Source organism: Podarcis muralis, chromosome 2, assembly GCF_964188315.1.
Source record: "Podarcis muralis chromosome 2, rPodMur119.hap1.1, whole genome shotgun sequence".
Classification (NCBI taxonomy): Eukaryota; Metazoa; Chordata; class Lepidosauria; order Squamata; family Lacertidae; genus Podarcis; species Podarcis muralis.
The window spans coordinates 33,425,557-33,447,763 of NC_135656.1; the positions used below are offsets into that span (position 1 = coordinate 33,425,557).

The 22,207-nt window shown below is 44.7% G+C and overlaps 1 protein-coding gene across 1 annotated transcript in view; it reads left to right on the forward strand.

Annotated features, from left to right (window-relative positions):
• Positions 1 to 5,982: 5,982 nt before the first annotated feature.
• RAB37 (RAB37, member RAS oncogene family) overlaps positions 5,983 to 22,207 on the forward strand; it is a 75,413-nt gene continuing 59,188 nt past the window's right edge. Inside the window, exon 1 of the mRNA XM_077924167.1 lies at positions 5,983 to 6,287. Within this exon, the coding sequence (XP_077780293.1) occupies positions 6,168 to 6,287 (120 nt within the window). The 5' untranslated portion in view covers positions 5,983 to 6,167. The remainder of the gene's footprint in view (positions 6,288 to 22,207) is intronic.

A 22,207-nucleotide genomic window follows, 5' to 3' on the forward strand; every position in this document is an offset into this window, starting at 1 on the left:
GCTCTTAAACATAATTTGCCCTAATCCGGTAAGGGAGATTCCCTTGTCGGATTTGGAATTGTGCATGCAGGCTGCGTTATGAAGGCTGCATTGCGAAGCCTGTTTTGCCAGGAGGCTTTCAAAGGCACTTCCATGCAGACTACACAGTATAGGTTGTGTGTGAGTGTCTGTGTTCCGCTTCCCATCTCATGCCAATGAGAACACACAATCTAATGATTTCAGCTGCCATTGTCGTGTGGATGTACACCAATGTTGTCCACCACCCTGGGATCTTTTGGTAAAGGGCAGTATATAAATCATTATTAGACCATGCTGAAATTATTAGACGATGCCGGCTCTACCATTAGGCAGAGTAAGGAGGTGGCCTCAGGTGGCAAATATTGGAATGTGTGTGTGGGAGCAGCAGCCTTCCTGCCATTCCCCTTGAACTCCCTTGCTCTGTTGGATGACAGGGCAGCCCTGCCCTGCCCTCACTGTCTGCTCTGGGCCCATCAAAGTTAGCCTGCCCCCCTCTGGTCTGGTTGGGGACACTGTCCCATCAACTGTGTTGAAGCAAAAATCGGCTTCCAGGCATTGACTTATAGGTGCAAAATGAAGTTGCTGCTCTTCGTTTTGGGCTGACACATTACTGACTTAAAACACAGCTAGGTTACTCTTTGTTTCAATTCAGAGCAAAGCTAAGTTGGGAGAGGGGAACACATCAAAATGCAATATTTCATTAAAAAACAACAACCAGCAGGGCAGATGTGAATTATGGCTAACACCAGCGGTGCACCACTTCCCACAGCAACAGTCAAAGCACCCAGTGCAGAGTAAGTAGGATGTGTGTACACCCCCCGAGACTGTTAATTGCCATACAAAAGAAGTGCTGAAAGGGAAAGTGTCTTTCCATCATAGACAAGATGGTCTTTTGGTATAGTGTAACTTCTTTGACTCTCAGTAGCCTCAATCCTATAGGAAGGGCAACCTTCACCTGCACAACTATAGCTGTGCTCTAGATGGGGCAAGTAGAAATGGTCTGTTTTCTTACGTTGCCTGCAATCCTCCGAATAGTAGCTATTGCAAAGAACCTGAGTCAGCTACACGAGCAAGAAAGTGCCAAGAAGTCCTGTCCCTTCAGAAAAATGGCATGTCTTACGTAATGGAAAAATAAGTGTGATTGAGGAGCTAATTTCACGTGGCCTCAGTTCCCCTCGGTTGGCTCATTTGCCATTCCACTTTTAAGTCCTTGTTCATGAAAACAAATTAGAAACTGAAGAGAGTTTGTATTTTGTCACAAGATACCAGTAACTGGTTTTAAAAGAGGATGTGGGAAACTACACTCATGGACAGATGCCTGACTAGCTAAGCAGGATATGTAGGTCTGTGTCAATAAGCAACTGAAATAATTCTACATCCTCAAGTAAGACCGTAAAGTCTTTGGCCACCTAATCTGTTTCCCAGAAGCAGAAGGCAGAACAGAAGTACAGGACATGTTCACAAGGGGAGACGTTTTGAGCAAAGACTATTGCATCAAATCAGCTTTCGCCAACTTGGTGCCCTATGGATATTTTTGACCATAAGTATTGGGCTAGTGGGAGATGTTGTCCAAAATATCTGTAGGGCATCAAGTTGAGACAACACACACTAGTTCAACACCCAGTTCATTGGATTGCCTGTTTTTAAAAGAAATCTGACGGGCAGAAATTTAGCAGGTGATGCTTTTTGCAGATGAGGTTATGGGGGCAGCTTCACTGAATAATTTCAGCACATTGGCTCACTAGGGAAGACACAGGAGCAAGGTCAGTTTAAAGTTGGCAGTCCTAGAATGTGATCTCCTATTATAATACGCTTACTAAACTGGTCCAGGTGATAGAAATTGGAGGTTGAATGGAAGCAGCACCAGCTATAGAGTTGGAGAGTACACAGAAGTGGTCACGCCTACCTCTTTTGTTTTTTATACATACATATTTGCATGCATGCATACATAATTTTATTTGTATGCTGCCTTTCCACAGTTCAAGCAAAGCTAAAGGCAGCTTACAATATGAAAACCACAACATAACAAAAATAGTCACAAACAATAAGGCATTAAAAACACACAACTAAACTGAACAATTTCCACATAAATAACAAGATCTAAAATAAAGATAGCCCCCCCCCAAAAAACAGCAACAACCCCCCTCCAAATAGCACCCCAGCCTAAGAGTCTGTTCAGCAGTCTCAGCTTTTGTAGCTGGAGTCAGTCTGGACCCACCCTCCCAGTCCAGGTGGGAAAAGGCCTGCAAGGCAGGGAACAGGGAGAGACATTCCAGAAAGTCACGCATTTAATGTTTACTCATTTAGTATTCTGATAAAATTGTCCCTGCTGCCTTTTGAAACAAAACAGTAAGATACGGTGGGGGGGGGGGATTAACTCCTTGGTCTATACCAACCTGTCAAATGTTCCAGCATCATAGCTGGAAAGCTGACGTAACTAGCTACCATAAGGGAGACGCCTTGGAGGCACACAGTTGACTAAAAATATCCTTTCAGTGCACTTCATTGGTCTGAAGGTCAAGCATTGCTAACAACAATTAGGAAAGAGATCAGTTCTATGAGTGCCCTAATAGAAAACTGTGTGTGTCCATACCTTGAGTAGGACATGCAGTTCTAGATGTTCTACAGTAGATCTAATAAAAAGCCGGAGCATTTCTTCCATCGTTTCACAGGCCATATAAAACCAGAGGGGCGCAGCCTGACCAAAATGAAGGCTGTGTGAACTTCCAGTGTGTAGGCTTGGCAAGATTTCAGGCCAGGGTTAGTTTTCTGCAGGGCTTTATCTCACCGTTGTCCTTTGGGAGGGATGCGGGTGGCGCTGTGGTCTAAACCACTGAGCCTCTTGGTCTTGCTGATTGGAAGGTCAGTGGTTCAAATACCCGTGACGGGGTGAGCTCCCATTGCTCTGTCCCAGCTCCTGCCAACCTAGCAGTTTGAAAGCACGCCAGTGCAAGTAGATAAATAGGTACCGCTGTGGCGGGAAGGTAAATGGAGTTTACAGCCGCTCTAGTTTCCGTCCTGTTCTGTTGCGCCAGAAGTGGATTAGTCATGCTGGCCACATGACCCAGAAAGCTCTCTGTGGACAAATGCCAGCTCCCTCAGCCTGAAAGCGAGATGAGCACCGCAACCCCATAGTCACCTTTGACTGGACGCTACCGTTTTTTTAACCTGTCCTTTGGGGCTCGCTATTGTTGGCTCCTTTCCCTGAGACGGCTAATCCACGCTTATTCTGGCTGTGCTGCCAAATCTATGGCACAAATGATGGTCCCATTTTGTTTCACTCTCTTGGGTAGCATAATGAAATCCTGCAGAGCTGGAGGCGATTGTCAGAGAGAAACTTTGTTCTGAGCATCAGCAAGCCAGGTGGAATTGTACATGATTAGTAGTTGTACTCTCTGCTATAAGAAACTGCTTGCTTCCAATATGCTCTGCTTGTATGTTTGCGTGCGTGCGTGCGTATACACACACACACACACACACACACACACACACACACACACCAATCAAGTATCATAAGGGCTCTGTAAATATTCAGTATTCCATCTAATTTAAATGGAAATTGACCTTTTAAAGGGCTAGCTCTGGAACTTCCCCTTTTCACATTTTCCTCCTGACCAGATATATGAATAAACTCTTCTCTTCGGCTGTAAACTGCCATGAGCATCCCAGTGATTTAACAACATAATTTAGAAAAATAACGAAGATCTGGATAAATGCACTGAACATTTCTTTCCAGCAATGTTCCTTTTAAAAAAGAGAAAAATAGCTTGATGCTCCAAGATATTCTTAGGGATAAGCACAGTTACCTCAAACATGTGGTCATTCTGTCTCTTTCATACTAGGAAGAATAATTGTATGTAAAGAAAGTTGTCACCTTAAGTCATGCCCAGATTTTGGAAAAGAAATACAAACCGCAGAAATCAATTCCACTTGCATAGTTACCCTTACCTTCTAAAAGAGGAATTAAATCTACTATGTATTCCCAAACTTGAGCAGCAGCTTGTATGACCTATATCCTGTTCAATGCATCTTACATCTTATTTGTTGTTTTATTACATTTAGCTAGTGTGGTATAGGGGTTAGAGTGTTGAACTAGGACCTGGGAGACTAGGGATCAAATCCCCACTTGGCCATAAAGCTCAGTGGGTGGGCCAGTCACTTCCTCTCAGCCCTAACTTACCTTAAAGGGTTTTGGGGTGCAAATTGAGGGGGAGAACCACATGCAGCACCTTGAGCTACTTGGGGAAAAGGTGAGATATAAATGCAATAAATAAACAGAATCATGCCATTCCTCAAAGGTGCTCAAGGTCACATGCATGGTCCTCCCCTTTCTTAATATTATCCTAACCACCACCCTGAGAGGAAGGCTGAGAGACAGGAAAAGGCCCAAGGTTTTTGGCCCGGCTGGCATTTGAACCTTGGTCTCCCCAGTCCCTGTCCAACACTTTGACCACTACACCACACTGTCTCTCAGCATTACCTAGGCAGTCAGTCCTTTTGGGGGGGGGGGAGTTTCAGTCCTTACTCAGGCAGAGATCTGAGGGCAACAACTGTCAATCGCTGTCTTGGAATTTTCCAGTGAAACAAAGCTTGGGAAATTGTTGCTTTTTGCATTGTGTTTAATAATTATGGTGATCAATTTTGAATTTGCCTGGCAAACAAAAAGCATCCATATTATTGGTTGTGTATTTGAATGCTTGATTTAACATCTCTTAATATCCAGTGGGTATCCAGGGACGCGGGTGGCACTGTGGGTTAAACCACAGAGCCTAGGACTTGCCAATCAGAAGGTCAGCGGTTTGAATCCCCGCAACGGGGTGAGCTCCCGTTGCTCGGTCCCTGCTCCTGCCAACCTAGCAGTTCAAAAGCATGTCAAGGTGCAAGTAGATAAATAGTTACCGCTCCGGTGGGAAGGTAAATGGTGTTTCTGTGCGCTGCTCTGGTTAGCCAGAAGCGGCTTAGTCATGCTGGCCACATGACCCGGAAGCTGTATGCTGGCTCCCTCAGCCAATAAAGCGAGATGAGCGCCGCAACCCCAGAGTCGGCCACGACTGGACCTAATGGTCAGGGGTCCATTTACCTTTACCTAATATCCAGTGGAGTCTGTTTCTGGTATCTAAACGGAATCACTCAAGTAAGGCTCTACCTCCCCCCCCCCCCCGAAATGCAAACGAGAGGCAAATTGGAGCAAAAGATCCAAGCACCTTCTCAGTGAATGATTGCCTCCGGCAGCTCACTTTTATTTAGGAATCTGTGCTACATCTTCCTTTCCGAAGTTGTGTGGCTCTGCTTGCATCGATGATAAAATCAGCTCCCATGAGCATCTGACAGCGGCAAAGAGGCTGCTCGCACCTGGAGGCAAGAAGGATATTGAAAGCTGTTGGGGGCAAAGGGGGTGATCTTGCCAGATTTTACACCATATATGAGCGAACACTGTAGCTGGACGTTCTCAAACACATTCACTCCTTTGGTTTCCTCTGAAATCCGCAGTGATAAGTTTGAAAGTTGCTGGTAGTGCCCGAAAAGGAACCAGGGGGCAGTGTGATGTAAGAGGAAAAGCAGAATGTTTATTCAAGTTTGAACACTTAAAGGGACGACGTCAAAAACCTTTATTACAATGCATTAATATCTGTTGGGCGGGGCTCGCCGCGGATGCAGCTGACGGCTTAGTTTCTCAGGTGTTGCGGGTGCTGTCCTTAGTGCTGATCCGTGACATGAAAGCAGCACTTAGAGCGGGTGCGGTGGAGAGGTCTCCGTGGTACTTCTTGGCCGAGGAGTTTCCGGTCTTCTGGTGCTGCCGGAGCTGGCCTTGGTGCAGAAACACTGTCCAGGCGCTGCAGCTTTATGGATCAGTAAAAGCTGCAAGGTTCTCGCTTGCTCAGCACTTCGCAGTCCCAGGAAACCCAGATCGTCAACAACCGCCCCCCTCCCTCCCGCACGCCGCCGCCTCCCGTACCTCTAGCCTAGCTTCACTTCAGGGCGAGCTCTCTTTAGATGCGTTTCTTTCGCACCTTTTCCTTCTCCGGGAGAGGAGGAAAATGTAGCAGGCTTGAGTCCGGAGAACTGCTGCGCTCGCTTGCTGCATTGAGGTCTGGCCCGGAGCCGGCGCTTTTAGCACTGACGCAATAAAATTAGCCTGGAGAAGAGAAATGGAGACGTACTGGGGATATCAGAGCGGGGCTGGCAGCCCTTATGACTACTCGGGGATGGGTGCCAATGGGACTGGCATCCAAAGCAGCACTTACTACAATGAGGACCTTCTGCACAAGGTACAGTTGTGTTCTGTGTGTGAGGGGGGGGTAGTTGTAGGACGTAGGGCAGAGCAGAGAAAGAGTTAAAATTAGAAGCACTGCATGAAACAACATCAAGGAGACAGAACGCTATGAGGAGGGGGACGGAGGCTTATTCAATGTGATCTTTATCGTTTATGCCTGGTGCTGTAGAAGTTGAATGTATGGGACAGGAAGTCTTTCACATCCTGCTTGTGAGCGTCCCAGAGGCATCTGGTTGGCCACTGTGGGAACAGAATGTTGGACAAGATGGGTCTTTGGTCTGATCCAGCAGGGATCTTCTTATGGTTTAAAAGAACCCCAACAAAAACTGTAGAGTTCTTAAGGAGAGCAAGTACTGTAAAAGAGATAGGAGAGAGATTTGTGCTGCATGTAAATTCATTGCAATTGCATACACTTTTATAGGGGAGGGGAGGGAAGTTTAAACCAGATCCATCAAATGGAAATCAGCTGTGGAATTTGTGCACTGTCTTTTTTTAAAAAGGACTCTGATCCTAAGCTTGCATATTTTCATATAGCAGCTCCTCCGAGCTCCCTCTTGAACTATCCAAGTAAATATCTGCAATGTTTGGAGAGCCCAAAAGATGGCGAGAATGAGTCCTGAACGTGATGGGACATTAATGCCAGGCTGTGGCTTATTTATAGAACCCCATGAAGAACAGCACTGCAAGAAACTTCCAATTTGCCAGCAAATTACAGGGAATGGATCTGTTTTTGTCTACTGTGTTGTTGACACAACACAGCTGTTGAACAACAACTGTTAGTTAGGCTCCTTGTTTATTTCCAAGGACTAATTAGGATAATTTGAAGAGGAGATGCAAACAATCATTGAATTTAAAGAGAAATAGGGTGTGTTGTCTAAAACAGACCCCAAGGGGAGTTTTTGGAAACCTGTCATGTGAACTATGTGGTTCCACCCTGCAATCAGAGTCTTTTGGGTGGAAGCCCTCTCTTATAGCGCCTGGGCAGCTTCTATTCTGGATAACAGGATTGCTGTGTCTCTGTCATCCTTGTGTTCTGTATCTTTCTGTAGTCTCTCTCTCTCTCTCTCTCTCTCTCTCTCTCTCTCTCTCTCTCTCTCTCTCATAGCCTGCAGTCCTCAAGCCACTTATTCCTTACGACTCTAATAGTTCCTGAATTTAATAAGGCCTCACCTCTATTAACTCAACTTAATGGGTTTGATGGCTGCATATTTCAGCCATGCAGGGTTCTTGGTCAGTAGTAAGTTCTTGCTCCCAAATGCATCCATTTGTACCTATTCCCATCATCCAGTCCTATGTATCTAAGGTGTGTGGCTGTTGCTTCCATAAGATTAGCTCTTGGGATGGATTGATGCTGGGGTTGAATCTTTAAATGCTCTCTGCGGTTTGGGTGTTTGTGAGCCAAGTGGATTGTCAGGCTGCCTTGCTTCCCTTACCCCAAGTTGGTGATAAAAATAAATACAGTGATACCTCAGGTTAAGTACTTAATTCGTTCCGGAGGTCCGTACTTAACCTGAAACTGTTCTTAACCTGAAGCACCACTTTAGCTAATGGGGCCTCCTGCTGCTGCCACGCCGCTGGAGCAGGATTTCTGTTCTCATCCTGAAGCAAAGTTCTTAACCTGAAGCACTATTTCTGGGTTAGCGGAGTCTGTAACCTGAAGGTATGTAACCTGAAGCATATGTAACCCGAGGTACCACTGTAAATCAAAATTACAGGCAAGCAAACTTGCGGCTTCTAATAAGATTGCCATGGATGTTGAGGAGGCTATTGCTGCTGGTGTAGGAATTTGTCGTCACGTCAGCATCATGCATGCTTGATGCCCATGGTTCCTGGTTCTAAGTGGTACTGCTACAGTGCCTGACTGGACATAAGCAATAGCCAATTTGGAAGGCCCCATGGTGGACCTGTTTTTGGATGCATCACGCTCCGTGGCGATATCCCTGATGACTTCCTTGGATTTTCCTTGGCAGGGGGTTGGACTCGATGGCCCTTGTGGTCTATTCCAACTCTATGATTCTATGATTCTATTATTTCCTTGGATTTTCATTAGCAATGAGTGATGGCTTATGACAGGGTGGAACACCTGTACCCTTCCAGCTCCCACCAGCCCCAGGCAGTCAGAATGACAGGATGTGTGAGCGCGCGCTCGTGCGCGGCGCGTGCACACACACACACGATTTCTATAATATTTTACTGAGTTTTAGCTATTTAAAATATTGGCTCATGAAGTCCAGTGTTGGGAAAGTTCTGTGATGTGTGAAAATACTGGGTTGTATCTTGTGTTAGTCCTACTACTCAGTCCTACTCAGTCATGTTCATTAATTTCAGTGGGTTTATTCTATCTTAGGTCTGTTAATTTCAGTGGGTCTATGCTAAGAAAAAACTTAATGGGATGCAACCCACCATTAATATGTGTGTGTGTGTGTGTGTGTACCTGTGGTGTTGTCTGCTTCCCCCCATCAGCTTCCGTGACAATTACACGCTTTAAAAAGTAGGTGATAACTTGTTTGCTGTGTGACATGTTCTTTCCTTGAGTTGGTCTGCCTCTAGGACAGAGGCATCAGTTCATTCAATCCTTTGTTTGAAAGAAATAGAAGCAAGGTTTAGACCCTTTTTAATTATTCCTTTGGAGAGCTTTTCAAGGTTATTATAATCAAGGAGATGATGGGGCTCTTGTATACCACCTGAAGTCAAACCCCAGTGCACATGTGTACGTTTAATGACCTGGACTTCTCTGAAAACTGGTTGTTGTCTTGAAATTCAATTGCTTCCTTTCATTGTCTGGCTCATCTTCCCTCTTGTGGCTACATCAGCCCTATAAGTCTTGATATAAATGGGTTATTAAAGCCTGCACCTTGTCAGAAGCTTGTCAGACCAATTACAGGAGTACCAAACTTTTAAGGCTTCGTTTATCGTTCCCCCTGCCTTCTGATGAAGTCGGATGAGCACCGGCAGTCTAGCTGTCAGCTCATTGTAATGTTGGCCTAGTTCTCTGGGCCAACTAGAAGTGACATTGGGAAACCCATAATCATATCTTCTGTGGTTTTTTTATTTTTTATTTAATGCTAAATGAAGCCACCTGAGTGAGGGTGGTATTTAGACTAGGGCTACTTTCCCCCTTTTTCACTGATTTCCCATCTTGACTCATTAACCCCCCTGTCCCAATTTGCTGATAGGAGAGGTAGAATTATAGGTACCCCCCCCCCCGCATGGAGCAAATATTAGCTCTGGGGGCAGGCAATTCATATCAGGGAAATGGCATGGGAGGGGGGAGAATGGTTTAAAATGTTCACCCAGTGCTACAATCAACAGCCCCAGTACAAATCTAGTTCTCCTGCAGCTGAATTTATCAGTTAAAAAATGCGAGAGATACAGTCACAGGTGTCATATGGGATCAGACCCTCACAGAGAAGGTAAGCATTTGTCCGGACTGTACCACTTCACATTGCAGGCGGAGGCCCACATGATTTGAATGTTCCATTCTAGATACAAAAATGAATAAAGAAAGCCGTCCACACATTAACATGATAAGTATGGCAATGATGTTGGGGAGAGCGCTAGACTATATAATTCTTCCTGACATCATTTCCTGTGTGGAGGAGGATGTTGCTGTTGTTTTGTATGGAAGAGTCTTCAGTCATGTTGTAAGCCTGTAGTGGTGCGGCCCAGTTGTAGGTGAGAGCTATGCTGCTGATTGTTTTCTTTAGAATTGCCAAGTCTCCAAATTGTCTTCTGGGTGACCCAAAATGTTAGTCACACTGGGAACCACTGGTAGGCGAGTGATTTTGTATTTGGATCTCAAGTAGAAGGCACTACCCAAACCGGTAGGGTTTCCTGAAGGTTCCCATATGATTTGTGCAAATGGTAAAAGAGTTGCTTGTGAAAGAAAAATGCTACCACCACCATGGAAAGAGTTAAAGTAGAAGTCACTCCTATAAATGGAATATAAAGGGGCACTATAGGGAGAAGGGCAACAGCTGCTTTGGTATGTGAATAACTACCCAATGTCTTTTGAAGACAAGCAAGGTGGAAATAAGGCAACACAGGACCTTCTTGCAGGGATGAGGAACCCATGGCCCTTCCAGATATTATCGGACTCCAGCTCCCATCAGCCCCAGCCGGGAGAGCCGCTGGTCAGGAATGATGGGAGCTGTAGTCCATCAATATCTGAAAGGCCACAAGTTCCCCACCCTGGGTTATGTTCATCCACTCTACAAGTGCCAGAGTCAGAGAGCAGAAGAAAGCAGGATAGACCAGCATAGAGGTGACTTTAGGTGAGGAGGAGGAGGAGACTTTTAGAAAAATTAACAAAGCAAGCAAACTCTGTTTTATGCTCTGCAGGCAAATGAAATGTGGAAATATCCTGAGTCATCAGCAAATCCTTCATAATACTCAATTTGGTAAACAGATTATGAACTGCAAGAACCTGGTTTCAATTGCTTTACTCCTAGGAATATTTCCTTAGTATTTGGCACCAGTTCATTGTCCCTTCAATAGTGGTGGCTGCCCCTGGGACCCTATTAAGGGGAGGAGGGGAGGTTTCAAACTGTGCATGAAGGAAAATATGAGATGGGAAAACCTTCTAAGTTTCTCTGTCCTTTCCACCCTCTTCAAATTGCTTTCACATTTGATAATCAATGGGATACTCCTTTTTTTAAAACTGATGCAGCATTGATGTGGGGTGCGGCTTCTGCTCCTGATTTAACCAGCTCCTGTGCTGAGGAGTGCTTTGTATGGAGAAGTGAGCTGTAAAAAAAAGAAAAACTTGATGTGGATATGCTGTAGGATTCTTGTTAACATTTCTGCAAAGCCCACAAAACAGCTGAGTGAAATGCCCCATTTTGGAGAACAAGTGGGACTTGACACACTTTTGGAAGGCAAGTTTCCCCAGCAGTGGCAATGCCCAAACAGGAAGTGGAACAGGAAGTTGCCACTATTACTGTCCTCACAGGGGAAGCCTAGAAGTGTCTGCTCTGTGTTGGCAGGAATTCAAGATACGTGCAGGACCTTGGAGAGCTCACAAAGTCCTATACTCCTGTCTATACAAATTACTGTATTTGAAGCTGTGCAAACGGTTATCTCTGTAAGCACCTAGATGTAGCTGGAGCCTTATATGAGTTGACTGGATTTCTCTTTTTTTTTTTTTTTTTTAAATATTTTTTATTGCGTTTCTTTTCAAGGTTTTGTACATATAAAATCAATCAAATACAAGAAACAATTTTTGATTTTTTTTACAAAAAAAAAGAAAAAAACATGTTGTACTTCCCCACATCTTCCAGTTCTGCATTCTTAGTAATACCAATATCAGCAATTTGTTACCTTATTTCAAACCTTGTTACAACTTTCAATTATTATGTATCCGTATTCAATATATTGTATCTCAATTTTGTTACCTTTAAAATAAACATAATATGTTTAGTTCACTATGTCTTCTCTTCTCTTTTATCACTTACTTTGCCATTTACTTAATCGTATTTGCTAAAGCATAACATTTCCAATAACATGCACAATCTTAAGTTTCATACAACTTGTAATGTTTTTGCAAATAGTCTTTAAATTTTTTCCAATCCGCCTCAACTGATACTTCATCCAAATCTCGGATTCTGCCGGTCATTTCAGCTAATTCCATGTAGTCCATCAACTGCGTCTGCCATTCCTCCAACGTGGGTAAATCTTGTGTCTTCCAGTTCTTAGCGATAAGAATTCTTGCTGCTGTAGTAGCATACATAAATAATGTTCTGTCTTTCTTATGCACTCTCTGGTCCACCATGCCCAGCAGGAAGGCCTCTGGTTTCTTGGGAAAGGTATATCTGAATACCTTTTTCAATTCATTATAAATCATTTCCCAGAAAGCCTTCACTTTTGGGCAGGTCCACCAGAGATGATAAAATGTACCTTCTGCCTCCTTACATTTCCAACATTTATTATCAGACAGGTGATATATCTTAGCTAATTTGACTGGGGTCATGTACCACCGGTATACCATTTTCATAATGTTTTCTTTCAGGGCAGTACATGCCGTAAATTTTATTCCGGTGTTCCATAACTTTTCCCAGTCTTCAGACATAATGTTATGTCCAACATCCTGTGCCCATTTTATCATGGCAGATTTAAGACTGGATTTCTCATGTAGTGAGTCCCACCTCCTTTGGAGGTGTTGGTTATTAAAGGGTCCTCGTCTTTTTCTCTCTTTCTTTGCAGTCTTCAGGTTCTCTGGGTCTGGGGAGATGGGCACTGTGGGAGACTCACCCTCTGAATTAGAGGAGGGTGGTAGAGTTGTGTCCTCCAGCCAGGTGATCCTGAAGAAGGTCTTAGTAGTTCTTCACCCACAAACAGATCTAGAGCCTCATCTTCCTCTGTGTGGTCCATTGCACAGTTTATGGTTCCGAGGTGGTAGGTCAGTGGTATAACTCTTGCACTAATATAGCTAGCCAGTTTGGACAAGCAGTGTTTCCTATGGGGATCAATGCAGTGACTGTCAGGAGCACAACTGAATCTACCTGCCACTTGCAAGTTCTTCAGTATGGAGGCCCCATTAGCCTGCACTGGACCTGTCATTTTTCTGTGCTTCGTGTATTTGTTGTAAATGGGTTATAAATTCTAGTGCCTTGGTACCAGCGAGGAAAGTGCTCATATTGGAGCATAACTGGGAAAGGAATGCTTATAATGATTTGATATCACAAAGCTGACTCAACCCTGCAGTGAAACTGCCAGTGCAGCTCCCAGGACTAAGGAATTCAGGTTCAGCAGCTTTATACCCAGTGCCAAAGAAACTCTAGGATTAAAAGAACACTCTTGTCCTCTGGGAATTGGCCGAATGGAAATACTGCTGCTGGGTTCCACCGTATGCTATATCTTCTGGTGCATGCATTTTATTTAAGTGCAAGTTCCTGCTCGATTTCCAGCAACTTTTCCTTCACTTTTTTTCTTGCCTATTACACTGCAAATGAGCTTGCAAGAACGGTAGGTAAGCAGAGCACACTGAAGGGCTTATGTTTCACGAGCAAACTGGGAACAAACTCTAAGCATGCGGCCCAATCAAATGGAAACTTCTGATGACAACTTCATCTGGTGGGACTTAATGTTAGGATCTTGGGCACTGTGCAGCAGGAAACCAGGAATGAATGCTTCCAGGGTAGCACTGATTTTTTATATAGGTGAGATGAGATGGGATATCTCACTGTGTTGCCAGCTACATGGATGTTATTGTGTAGAACGGAGAAGAATGGGACTATGACTCTGCTCCGTTTTATTGATTCTGGTGATTTTATGGGTGCTGCTTTTACTGTTGTCATTTGTGTTGCATTTGAGTTTATTGTATTTTGTTTAATTTACTCTAAGTTAGATACTGCCTTCTAAGTTCATACTGAAGGGTGGCCTATATTGTTACTGAATAAATGCATAAATGCCTGACCATTAGTCCTGTGGTTCCCAACATGGGGCACGCACCCCACAGGGGGGGGCAATTTGATTTTTAAGGGGTGCAATTCCAGAATGAGTTATTAAGAGATAATGGCCTTTTAGGCTTCCTCCACATGAATAGGAGTTCACTTTTTGAATAATAAGAATTATATGTCATGGGGTGGGGAGTCAGGATTTTAGAGATGCTTAGGTGGGGCATCGCCAAAAGTAGGTGGGGAACCACTGCATTAGTCAAAGCAAATCAGAACATATACCAAGCTGGACTATCCGGTGGCCAGTATCTTCTCTACTGCAGAGCAGCAGCCCTTTCCAATTAAAGGATACCTTACTATTGATCAGCACTTCTCCCACTTGCAACATCTCCCCAAGCATTTTAAAAGATGGCGGTAAAATTGTGTCAACACCTAAAGTTAGAACGTTATTATTTTGTGCCCTTTTAGTTCATTGTGGGTTTTTCTTTTTGCTTTTCCATTTTAATTGTATTCTTCATTTTGTAAACCACCTTGAGAATGAGGAAGTGGATATGTCTTAAGACATTTGAAGAACTGCAGGCTAGATTGTACGTTCCCTCCTAGCATCTCCCTTTCTTCCTTCTTCTGGAGAAACTGCAGTTTGCAGCTGAAAAACCTGACTGAACTGCATGATTCGGTGATAAAAATAAAATTCTGAATAATATTACGAAGTTCAACCAAAGGTTGTGGTTAGCACTGTGTGTTACTTTCTGCTTACCAAAGGTGGCTTCATGTGTTCAATTTTACAACCCTATATTCTTGTAGCGGGAGAAGACAAAATTACCGAGAGAGCTATACTGTATGTAATAATGAAACTATGTGGAAATGTTTGTGCATTTGTCCTGCAGGGAGTCTGTGACAGTGCCACAATCCTACATGAGTCTGTGTGCAATGACCTGGATTTTTCTATCTTGGGCTTGGTGTCAGTCCTAAGAAGGGCTGGGATTCTGCACCAGCGCTGCCCAGAAAAATAGGAGGAGGATTTTAATTTATCACCCACCCTAAGGTTCCAGGGCAGATTACAACAATTTAAAATAGTTTAAAGCAGTCTAAAAAACTTAAAATTAAAAAAAATACAAGCACACAAAAAATATTTGGTGTGTAACACTATTATGATTAATGTGGAGTTCCTGAAGGGGAGGCAACATATACCATGATCTGGATTTGTATGAGTTTATTTACAAATATGCAGGTTGAGCATAGGCAAAGGCAGACAGCTTAACACTCCGGCAACAAATTCTCTTCAGAGAGGCAGCAACACTGCCTTCCCATCTCCTGTTACCTTAAAGGTAAAGGGACGCCTGACCATTATGTCCAGTCGTGGCCAACTCTGGGTTTGCGGTGCTCATCTCGCTTTATTGGCCGAGGGAGCCGGCATACAGCTTCCAGGTCATGTGGCCAGCATGACTAAGCCACTTCAGGCGAACCAGAGCAGTGCACAGAAATGCCGCTTACCGTCCCGCCGGAGCGATCCCTATTTATCTACATGCACTTTGACATGCTTTCGAACTGCTAGGTTGGCAGGAGCAGGGACCGAGCAACAGGAGCTCACCCCGTTGCAGGGATTCGAACCGCCGACCTTCTGATTGGCAAGTCCTAGGCTCTGTGGTTTAACCCACAGCACCACCCGCATCCCTTACAGAACCCTTAAATCAGCTCATCCCTCTCTGTGTATCTCTCCCAGGTTAACTTGGCCTCGAAACTGCAGTTTCTCTTCTATTCCCTTACCATACCCTCCAACATTTCTCCGATGAAAATAGGAATGTCCAATTCAGTAATAATAACTTTATTCTTTATACGTTGTCCATCTGGCTGGGTTGCCCCAGCCACTCTGGGCAGCTTTCAACATATATAAAAACATGATGTCAGGGAACTGCCATTGGAGCTAGAGGCGGAGGGAGGGCTCCAGAGGGATGCCGGAGAGGGTCCTAGTAGGGAGAGAGGCAGCCCATCTACGGGGGAAGAAAATCAGCGTAACACCAGTGGAGAAGGGGGGCAGATAGGGGAATCGGAGGGGAGGCTCCAGGACTCCTCACCGGAGACCAGCGGAGAGAGTACGGGTACTCTGCTGCCCACACCCTCCCTGCGCAGGAGACTTCCGCGCAGGGAGAGTAGGAGGAGACTTGGCGCCAAACAGCTTTTATGCTGGAAAAGGTTCAAGAGACGCCCACTGACGGATTCTGCCAGCGACTGAGACAGCCACGAAACTTGAGGCTGTCCAGACAGAGAGGGTTCAACCAGGCAACCTAGCCAGGAGTGGCAGCAACTTACGCACGAGCAACCCCTAGAACCATTACACATAATAAAACATTAAACATTAAAAACAACTTGCCTATACAGGGCTGTCTTCCAATATCTTCTAAGGTTTTATAGTTATCTCCTCAACTGAGAGGGTCGCATAAGTCCATAGCCTCCAACATTTCTCCAACAAAAATAGGGATGCCCTAAGGGAAAGTGGGACACTCTGGGGTCAAATCAGAAACCATGATGGCTTCTTTAAATCTGGGACTGTCCCTGGAAAATAGGGACACTTGGAGTGTCTGCCTTACATCTGCATGCACAAACACACATGCACACAATTAGTCTTTACTGGGTAGGTGAGTATGTCACCTCCCAGAATCTCAGAGGTTTCTCTGTAATTCAGGATGCTCCAAGCTCTCTGTACCAAGAAACAATTGTCTAACATTTAGCTCCTACAGAGAGACTCTCCTGGGCTATTAGCATTCCATTGTCAAGTACAAGACTCTGGCTAGGCATTGCCTTAAGCCACCCACTACTGATTCAATCCTGCTGACAGGTTACCCTTGAGGCAATGTAGCTGTGGGCAGAAGGAAAAGGTTTCTTGCCTTAATGCAAACCCAGAGTGCTAGGCCTATTCGTAGCAACCACATGGGAAACCCATAACAATGCTGTCCCCAAATACAGGGTTTGGTAGCAATGTAAAATGTGCATGTTGACACTGGATGATTATGTCCAAATGGGAATTTGTGAAGCTGAGAACAAGGAAGACTGTGAACTGACATCCATGACTAGACATCAAATAATCTGATCTATAGTCCAATTAAGCTAGAGAATTTGGGAAATATCAGTGTGGTTCTGTCCTTGAGTTACATGAGCTGAATGCGGATAGGATTGCTACTAAATCTTTTATATAAGCATAACTTGAAAATGCTGAAACTGGTACACCCACATGGTAATGGAATAAAAGAGGGTGGTGGAGGCAGATATTGGGACATGCTGGAGGTACGGGGTGAGTGTAGGAATGTTCAGGGAGGCAGGAAAGGATATATTGTTTAATTATATCCTTTCCAACTTGCGTTAACAAGTTCTATAATTTAGCAGTGTAACATTCCCCTTTTAAACTTACACAGTAGATAGGTTTGCCAGGCTTGCTTAAGCCTCTAAAATAAGTTTCCTGGTAATTCCCCTTTATTCCCTCCTAAAAGGAAGAGACGTGACAGTCTTGTATAAAAGGTATAAATTAGTTTACTCACATTTTCTGTTCACAGATGGATCCCAGAAGGCAGACTTAAGTTACACTTGGAATCTATCCCATAAGGAGATAGTTCCTTTGTTCTCTCTTGGCCAAGAGAGCATCTCAGGCTGACGAAAGCAAAATGGAGAAGAGAGAGGTGTTGTGGCCAGCCCTGTGCTTTCGTTACCTGCACAGGTGAGGTCATGCCCACCTCTGGTCACATGTAGAGGAAGTTTGTCCCAGCCCAGGAGGAAACAGGAAGTTTATCTACTGGCTGGACAAACATCCCTCTTCATGTCTAAACATGTCCACTCTAGGAACGTTGTATTTGACTGCTCTGTGTTTCACACCCCACAGTGAGAAGGTCAAAGAAGTAGCTAGCTTTCTCTTTAGGGGAAAGTTTGTATCTCTGTGGCAGAACATCTGCCTTCCATGCAGAAGTCCAAGTTCAATGTACTGAATCTCCAGGTAAGACTGGGAGAGATTTTGTGTCTGAAACCTTGGTATTTAGGGATGATAGATGTTGTAGTCCCAGCAACAGCTGGAGGGCCACAGGTCCCCCATCCCTGCAGGAGTGGCTTAAATGAACCATTATTGACTCAACAATCCATGTATGTAGATAAAACTGGCCTACATTTCAGGGCTTTGTGAGCTTCTCTCATATAATGTCTGTGGAGCACTTGGGAGTAACGTACCCAGTTGGGAGTCTACAGGCAGGGAGGGTTATGATGGCAACATTCTGCAGATGTGGAATGTCTTCCAAAACAGAGGCAGAAAAACCTAATTGCTCTATTTTGCATCAGAACCTGTTTGCAGGCCTGAGTCACACAACCTTTGTGTTCTGTCTTTGGCCATGGTCAGTTTCCCAGCCTGCTTCCCAGAGATTAAATTTATACCTTTTGGGAACACAGTGAGAGGTGGCAATTCTTAGACATGTAAACTCTGAATTTGTCAGGGTTACTTTGTCAGAAGTATAGGAGAAAACCTGAAACCCAGAATTGGCTCATATAAATCCCTTGTGGGGTTCATGCCGATTGCTTGCTGTCAAGCCAAACAAGGATGTGAGTAGCAGTTATTCCACTGTAATATATTTGGGAACTGCCATCTGCCTACCTATATTTTCCGTTCAGAGGAATTATATTGGATGCTGTTTTAACGCTAGTACAACAAGCCGCCTACTATTAAGTCATTATGCCGGCTAATAGTGTATGCATTTGCCAAATATAAATATACTATTGATGTTTGGTTTCCCATCTCTTCCAAAGAACTTATGAGCCCTGCATGCATGCAATTTCCATTCATTTGAGAGCTAATGGTTTCGATTAATATTTAAGGAACAGAATATTGAAAGCCACCCTGGTGACATAGTGATCCAGATCGTTTAAGTGAACACGGGTAAATAATGGGAGATTGAACCCCACACCATTCAGAGTAGCTGCGGAATATTTTTCAGCTCTTATCAATACAGCTGGAGAGCAGCCTGTTGATTTCAATCAGTCCTCTTGAAAGTGCAACAATGTGTTGCATAGAGGAACATGCAAATATCAAGTCCCTCCTGTGACGCGATCCCTTTCTTCTTGGCTGAAAAATCACCACGCATTTGAATAGATGTGAGAGAGAACAAAGAGCCAAGCTGTAGTTCCTCTCTTCCTCTTTTCTTGGACACTTGGCACCAATGAATGACAGCCCACACACAATGACAGCTCACCACATCAACTGGGGAGTGCCTTTTGTGTGGTCGCACGCAGCCCCCCCCCCCGGATCCCAGTATCCAGTGCGGCTCTTGGTAGTTGGGGCTGGCTTCACCCTCCCCAGGCTGGATACCTGGAGGTCTCTGCCTACCTCAGCCAATCGCCCAATCCTGCCTGGGGAGGCGTTGCCAGGGGATCGGCCAGGTAAGTGGAGGGACTGCCCTGCTCACACAGCAGAAGGTGAATCTTACCTGCGAAGCAGTCAGTTGGCTCCAGAGCTTCTCCCCCCCCGCCCCCTCATTTAAGACTTCTCTTGCAGGTTAACCTCTTCTCCACAGGTACCACTGCTACGTCAGGGTCGCTGTTGAAGGGCCGGAAAGGAATTTTCCTGCATTGGCAGGTTTTGCCTTTCCCGTAGCAAAACATCACAACTTTGGCGGTTTCAGGCCTTGGGCGGAATCCTTTAGTCTATCTTCTTAAATCGGGGGGGGGGGGCGTGAAACAGTGACCCACGCCCCCCTTGCGGTGGTGATCCCAGGGTTCCCCATTAAAGGGGTCTTGAGGGGAGGCATTAGCCATATGCTGAAAGGTTGTCATTGCTCTCCCCTGCAATGGCAGTGAAACAGGGGGCAGGCTCTCTGCTTGAACATATGTTCTCCAGAGCCAGCCCAATCCCCACACATTCTGGATAACCCTGATGTTCCCCAGATCCCCTGCTTGGGGACTGGGAAGGATAAACGCCCAATGCCTGAGCCAAGGTCTCCCTGCACCTGAAATTTAATAAAGTTGTGGCCAATTTTAATCCCATAGCACGTTGTCTTGAGTCATTATTCCGCTCGGGGGTCGCCTTGGAGTTGGGGGGACTCCGCCTATCCACGCAAACATTGCCTATGTGCACATTATACTGTTTAAAGAACATTTGAAGCACACCATTTCCCTCAAAGAATTCTGGGCATTGTATTTTGTTGAGTGTTGCTGGGAATTCTAACTCTGTGAGGGGTAAACTACAGTGCCCAGAATTCTTTGAGGGAAAGGCTGCGTTTTGAATGTGCTTTGAAGGTATAGGCTGGGTGCATGCAACCACTGCCTGTATCCTGCTACCATGCATTGTTTTCCAGAGGTCTTTACTTCTTTTGGTGGTGGGGAACCTGTGGCCCTGAAGATATGGCCACACTACAATTCCCATCAGCCCCAGTCAGTATGGTTCCTGTCTGCCTTGAAGTACTAAACATTCCTCCAGTGTGTTGTACACAAGAATGTTCCTGCGCCATTTCCAGACTGTCATTCTCTTGTGGGCCAGATTCAGTTTTGTACCAACAAATTTTAGTTGTGTAATGAAAGTGGATCTGGTGCTCTTCTGTGGAAAACCTGCTTCCAAAAAAAGAAGAAGCAAAAAAGCGAAATAAACCCCCCCCCCCCCGAGGTTTTGCAGTAAGAAAATGATGGCAAAGTACACTGGAAAGTGCGGTGACAATTGCTTAATGTGACGCCATCTCATGTCTGCCATCAGAACAAAAGCCCAATAAACAGTGGATCTATCATCTTCCCACAAATTTTGTGAAAACAAATTGGGGCGCGGGCACAATAAATAGGTAATCTGGAGGAGCCCCTGGGTTAGAAAAATGGCCCAATGGGGTTTTGTTTCTTGTAGAAAACAAGGATGGAGGAAAGAAGCTGGTGTAATGCTTCTTTTTTAATTTTTTAAAAATATTTTTATTGATTTTTACAAATTTATATAATGCTTTCATTAGATTCTCTTGACTCCCCCCTCCATCCCTTACATGGATCCTAATAACTATTTTTCCAAGTCTACACATCAATGCAAATTCCATATTTTTCATTTTTCTTAATTATCCATACTTTGTTACTTTAGCTGGACTTTAAAAATCACTTGTAATGTTTTAATTCATTTACAATGGTCTCCTAGGTAGGTTATAAATTTTCCCCTTCTTTTGAAAAGTCTTTATCTTCTTCTTTTTTGGTTTTGTTTTGTTTTTTGTATTTTTATTAAAGATTTTCTTGATTTACAGAAGTATGTGTCTCTCTCTTGTTTTACAAATTGGTTTCATTTGTTGATACATTAGGAAGAAAAGGGGGAGAGGGGTGGAGGAGGGGAAGAATGTTTCTATTTTGCTTAATGTATGTAGGGTTTGGTGTCAGCGTTGCTTGTACAGGTTCTCTGCTGTTCACTTGTGTTCCTTTGGTGGTGAGAGAGGTTGGGGTTGGCCTAGGGCAGTGGTGTAGCGTGGGTTGTCAGCACCCGGGGCAAGGCAAGTAATTTGCGCCCCCTAACCCGTGGATTTGCGCCCCCTAACCTGTGGATTTGCCCTAACCCCAGATGTTGCGCCCGGTGCGGCCGGCCCCCCCTGCACCCCCCACGCTACGCCACTGGCCTAGGGTGTGGTTGTTTGGTTGTGATTGGCTGTGGTGGTCTTTGTTTTCATGTGTGAGTGGGGTGGGTGGGTGTTAGCCATATTGATTTGTATGCTGTTGGTGGATTATTGTCATTGTCTTGTTGGGCTGTGTATGTGATAAAGGGGACCCATACCCGGAAACTCAGGAATCAAGAAGATAAAGACTTTCAGTTGTATACCTAGAGAGGGACACAATTGAAAGTCTTTATCTTCTTGATTCCTGAGTCTCCCAGTTAGTTTAGCCATTTCAGCATAATCCAGTGGTTTGGCTTGCCATTCTTCCCTAGTCGGGATCATTGCTTCTTTCCACCTTTGAAGCCGATGTAATGCTTCTAATGCATTTGAGGACTCAGAATTTCGTTTTCACCTCTGGCTGAAATAGGCAACTGTGCAGGGCAATCTTATACATGTCTACTAAGTTAAATAACACACTCCCAAGTAAGTGTGTAATAGCCTTAATTTTGTTTTTCTCTGTGATGATTAGGGAAATGGGAGCGTGAGTTCAATACTGCAGGGCAGGCTACAGGACCAAGTGGAGTGAGTTCTGAAGGTCCAAATCGAGCTTGTCATTGGTAGCAGCAGCCTCCTGCAGTCCTGACGCGCTTACTTTGGGCTGGGATAGCTCACAGGTGCCCTCCAGATGTTGGACTGCAAATTCCCATAAGCCTCAGGCAGCATGGTCAATGGGGAGGGATGATGAGAGTTGTAGTCCAACAAAATACATGGAGGGTCCCACACTGGCTACCCCTGTACTAGAGTGTGAAGACTATAGGACTTATTTCTGGGTGCATACGCATAAAAGATTGCGCCATTAGTGCCTCCTATGTTAAGCAGCAAGAGGGATGTTTTCAGTAAGCGAAGTATGGAAATGCAATATGCTTTTAAAATGATACGCACAAGGA